The sequence below is a fragment of the Atta cephalotes genome (assembly GCF_000143395.1).
Source record: "Atta cephalotes unplaced genomic scaffold scaffold00015, whole genome shotgun sequence".
Taxonomy (NCBI): domain Eukaryota; kingdom Metazoa; phylum Arthropoda; class Insecta; order Hymenoptera; family Formicidae; genus Atta; species Atta cephalotes.
In genome coordinates this window covers 74,148-79,436 of record NW_012130079.1, presented here as the reverse complement: position 1 = coordinate 79,436, position 5,289 = coordinate 74,148, and the positions used below count along the sequence as shown (strand labels likewise).

At 26.8% G+C, this 5,289-nt stretch overlaps 1 protein-coding gene across 1 annotated transcript in view; it reads right to left on the bottom strand.

Moving 5' to 3' along the window:
• Positions 1 to 238: 238 nt before the first annotated feature.
• The window catches only part of LOC105617926 (sorting nexin-4-like), an 8,937-nt gene continuing 3,886 nt past the window's right edge, over positions 239 to 5,289 (bottom strand). The window contains exons 6-10 of the mRNA XM_012199460.1: positions 4,798 to 4,935; positions 4,434 to 4,644; positions 1,203 to 1,335; positions 1,007 to 1,121; positions 239 to 289 (exon numbers count right to left, since the gene is read on the bottom strand). Of these exons, the coding sequence (XP_012054850.1) occupies positions 239 to 289; positions 1,007 to 1,121; positions 1,203 to 1,335; positions 4,434 to 4,644; positions 4,798 to 4,935 (648 nt within the window). The remainder of the gene's footprint in view (positions 290 to 1,006; positions 1,122 to 1,202; positions 1,336 to 4,433; positions 4,645 to 4,797; positions 4,936 to 5,289) is intronic.

The window sequence follows — 5,289 nt, the reverse complement described above, 5'->3', positions numbered from 1 at the left end:
ATATATATATATATATATATATATATATATATATATCAATATGAATTACATACATATACATATAATATATATATTCTTTATAGTCTGACATTTTAAATAATAACAATCATGTACATTAATGTGATAAGCGTACTGCATGAGTGAACTTACAAGATACAGGAATATATGTTATATGAGAAACGTAGAGACGATTATTGTTCTGTGACAGTCTGTTCCGCAAAGTACCATGATTTTTTTTTCACGGTATACTTTCGAGACAGCCTTTGATATGCTGCCAAGCTTGGAGACCCTGTAATAAGGAAGAGTAATATTATTATTAAGAAATATCACAAAAAAAACACATAAATCGATTATTTCAGAAATACCTTAACAATTTTTGTATATATGAAATAAAAATTGAGATATTATGGGATTCAAAATCAGGGAAGATAGATACAAAATTTAGTTCAATTCTATAAAACTGCAGTCATAATGTACATAAGAGATAGAAGCTAATGGTAACTTATCTTTCTTATATTATATTTTACAAAAATAATATTAATGAATCATTTTACCATATTAAAGTTCTATGTTATGATATAATGTTCTTTTTTTTGTATTAATTATATATTTTTTTTGAAAAAAGTTGAACATCTTTCTTAGGAGACAACACGTTATTTTATAAAACATCTTTTGAAAAAAGTCTCGTTACATTTACTGAATTTTCTAATTAAAAATTTTATTTCACATGTACTTACAAAAATACTTTTAATTGAGAAACATATATCGTTTTTTTTTTCAACTTTTTTTGAAAATACATTTTTAAAGGTAGTATTTGTCCCACTCACTTAATGTATAAGATAAGGTAAAAGATATTTATACATTTTGAATTATTTTTAGTACTAATTGTAAAAATTAATAAGTTTTTATTTTTCCAAAAGTTAATCTTTTTTATTTATAGGATTTTTAAAATGACCGATTCAAATATATACTATAGAATATTTGAAATGAAATTTAATATATCGACCTTCCTAGCTAACTTAAATTGCAGAACGCAATAAGCTGCCAAAGTCTCTTTTAGATCGACAATCTTTTGGTGCTGGAACCTGTCGATGTCCATCATAGCTTTAATAGAGAAAGACCTGTATAATAATTGCAAAATTATTAACCTTTTTCGTAATGAATATCTATTAGATAATAACCAATTAGAAATGTGATTTTACTTCAAATCTTCGTCCATTTGCTTCACAGTTTCGTCATGCTGCGCAATTCGTTGCTCCAGCTGGAGAATTTTCAACTCGCGAACCTCTTCTGTGTCCACAGAGCCGAATAAGCGTGACATCAGACCAGTTTTACCTTGAGAACGAAGTTTATCATTCATCCCGAAAATACACATAGAAATCACATTCAGACATATTATTTCAAGCTCAGTTATTTTAGTATGTAAAATTAAAAAATTGAATACTGGAACGGCCTATGATGTAAGATGACTATTTGCATCATGGGAGCGGTCGAACTTGATTGATGTCGATAAAACGGATTTTCAATTCCAAAAAAAATATTACGTATGTACAATCAAGAAAATATACGTTAAATAAAACATTACATATATTAAGTAAACCATTAAGTAAAACATTACATATATTTTCAAAGATATTAGAAAGTTTGTGGATTATCATCCATTAATTCATCCGTTAATGCTAATATTTTGTGAATCTTACCGTTTACTTCAAGGCGAGCAGCGCTGCACTGATTTTGTACGCTTCTCGTCCTGATGAAGTGAACGACAAAGTTCACTAACTAATTTTGGCATTAGCAGTGGATGAGAACATGACATAAACTTTCTGATATTTTTAAAGATAATACCCGTGAAAGCCTAAAAAGCGTTACGTACATTTCTTGCTCTGCTATATCTTATATATCACATGAATGCAAGATTGTGTACATACATTCAAATCGTATTTTTCTGTACTGTCATTTTCTTGTAAGCTTCAAAATTTTATATTCTTATAAATTAAACTCAAATATGGGAAAGTACCTTTTGTCTGGATATATATTTAAATTCATTTTTACATTCGTGAAAGAAATAATCTACGTAATAACAGGAAACTATAATTTACAATTATTGGATTTTTATAAAGATTCGTACTTTCCCAAAGCTATTTGCGTTGTTTCTTTTATTCTGGTGAACGATTTTTTATTCTGTATAAAGAAAACAAAATGATTGGAAAAATACGGAATGAGCGTTCCATCGATAATTCCAGCATCCCTGTAAGGGGATTTTAAAAAATAGTCGATTAAAACATATAATTTTTGTACAACAATTACTTTTTTCTATCTTATAAATCCGAAAATTGTTTTCCAGAATTAAAATATATACATTAATACGTTTCTGTAAGGTAGGGTTTATGCTGAGAATGATAAAAAATTTTGAAATTGACATTTTTACTAGTTCTTAGTCCAATATGGCGCTTTAAAGCTGTCACGTCGTGACAACATTTGATTTACAATTTTACATAATACAAAGGCTGTGCAGTCTGTTACTTACGAAATAATAGTTCACAGAATAATTTGCACGAAGAAACAACGTAGAGTTCTAAGGCCAGTATTCATAATCCGTTCTCATTTCAAGATCGTCTTAAGCAATGTTTTAAGATGCTAATACGGTCCTTTGATTGATTCATGACATCTTAAGACTGTACTTAAGACAATCTTGAATATAAGAATCGATTATGAATACTACCCTAAGAATTGGACTTAGATGTTTAATGTTATCATTATATAAAAATTTAATAATTGTGTATGTGTACGTGAGATATTGATGTAGTAATATGTTATGTAGTATGATTGTAATATATATTAATGTAATATATATTACATTATGACGTGTCAATGACACATAAATCGTCTGTGTGTGTGTAAGTCCTACTTACACTACAGACTAATTGTCTTTAGGACAATTTAAGTACCTATAAAAAAAAAGTTAAAATAAATAATAAAAATAACTATATTTTTATTTAAAATATAATCACCTTTTATTTTAATATATTTTTTAGAATAGTAACTTAATTTTTCTGTACTAGAAAATCAATTCTTCTAGAAAAACATATTTAAAATTTTTGTCTTCAAAATAGTTTAACATTACGAAGATAATTTCTTCATCAGTAATAAATATTTTTCTGTATAAATTGGATTTTAATGTAAAAAACAAAAAAGTAATCATTAGAAGCTGTAGAGTCAGTACTGTATAAGAATAAGTAAATACTTGAAAAGAAGGATTTTGCTAAAGTATATAATAATATAATAATTTAGCTATACATACAGATTTGAAAATAAAGGAATGTGCAAATATCGGTTCAAAATGTTCAATTAAATAGATTTTTCATAAGATTTCCATCAAACATTCCACTACATAGAATTATACTGTGTGGGTCATAGAATTATACTGTGTGGGTCATAAAATTATACTGCTAGAAAGTATAATGTAACTGTAGCGGAACAATAAAATCTATACAGATCCTATTTCTTGGAATTTAGAGAAAAGCTAATCAAAAAAACAGAGAGTTTGTAGAACGAATGATTGAAAGATTGCATTGCGAAGTTCATGATTAACAAATTAATAAGATAAATATCCTTATATTTAGATATTTGCATAAAATTTATTATTATTAATCTCTCAAATGTTTTTTTTTATTACAATATTATAATTACAATATTTTATTACAATATTATAATTTAATTGTATTTAAAGATTTCAATTAAATAATATTGTATTTATTATAAAAAGGCATTTGAGATTAATAATAATAGAAATAAAATATGTTTCGTGTAAATGTCTGATATACATACATTCACAGGGACTTTATCTTAAATGAAATCATTAAGAATAACAAAACATTGAAAGAGTGGCACACAGACCTTTGTCCTAAATTATCGCTAAATTGGTTATCTTTATATATAAAATCCTTTCACTAATACTAATCATATATATGTGTTCACCTAGTAGAACATTTGGTAAGAATTTTATAAAAATTTATTTAATTCAATACTTAAGACTGATCTTTGCATACTTCTTGGATTATCAACATAATTATGTAGAACGATTGTTAAAACGTCAAAATTTTTTGCAGCATATATTGAGTTTCCTACACAACTATTTTAATGTTCTAGTAAAATTATTTTTATATCTGTATCTATCTAAATTTTTTAAACTTTAGCAAAAGTGCTAAATAAAATACCTTGCTGAATTAAATACCATATTAAGAATAAAAAATGAAATGTTTATTATATTTTAGTAATGTAAAAAAATTTTTTGTTTTATAAATTGTTCTACTACAGAATTTAGTGAACAAAATTAATGATTACATTAAAAAATTAAAATGTATGTGTACGATTGTTTAGATTTATTACGTTTTTTATATTTTTTTTAAAGTTATGGATTTTCTACGATTTACCTTGCATGACTTTATCTTTTTGTTCGAACGCAGTAGTTAAGGCATCATGCGCTTCATCTTTAGCCAATTGCAGGGCTTCTCTGCGTCTAACTACAGCCTGCAACGCCGATGCACCGAACAGCCATTCCTTCAACTGATCTGCTATAAGCTCTTCCTCTTCGAGCGTAGTGTCTATCGTAGCTGCTAGTGAATCCAAATAGTGTCCCGATTTCTAAGAAAATAAGCTGTAATGCGGTGTTTTGCAAACTTAAATTGCATTTGTTTTCTTTTTGTTTTAAGTCACACGTTATTTTTTCCGTTTTTGAATAATATTGATGTTTCTTACTTATTAACACTATTACAACGTTTCTATGATAAGGAATACCTGTAGTTCGTCGCCTATTCCTTTCTCTATGGCACTCCATTCGCTGAAGACACGCCCGTAATTTGCGTGCAACTTATATAGACTGTGTTGCTTTTCCACAAGCCGCGCGCGTACTCGCAGCAGATTACACAAATTATTCTATAAAAATAATTATTTGAGGACACAATCAACGATACTAGTATTACAATATTGAGTACATTGATAAAAAAAGTCATTATTTCAATTTGAAATTTTTTTTTCAGCGAAAGAAAAAAACCTTGTATAATTTTATTCGTTTTAAACTGCCAATAAGATCTTTTTGCGAAAAATTAAAAAAAAATTATTGTTTTAGTGTACACAAAACTTGTGGCACAAGAAATATAATTTTTGTTTATTACAATAGAATGCATTTGACTGATTTTGCAGCTGGATAAAGTATTTTCTCTTAATTTTGGAACAAATTATCTTTTTTTTCTTAAATATGGCTTTATAAATATTATATAACTATTGTGT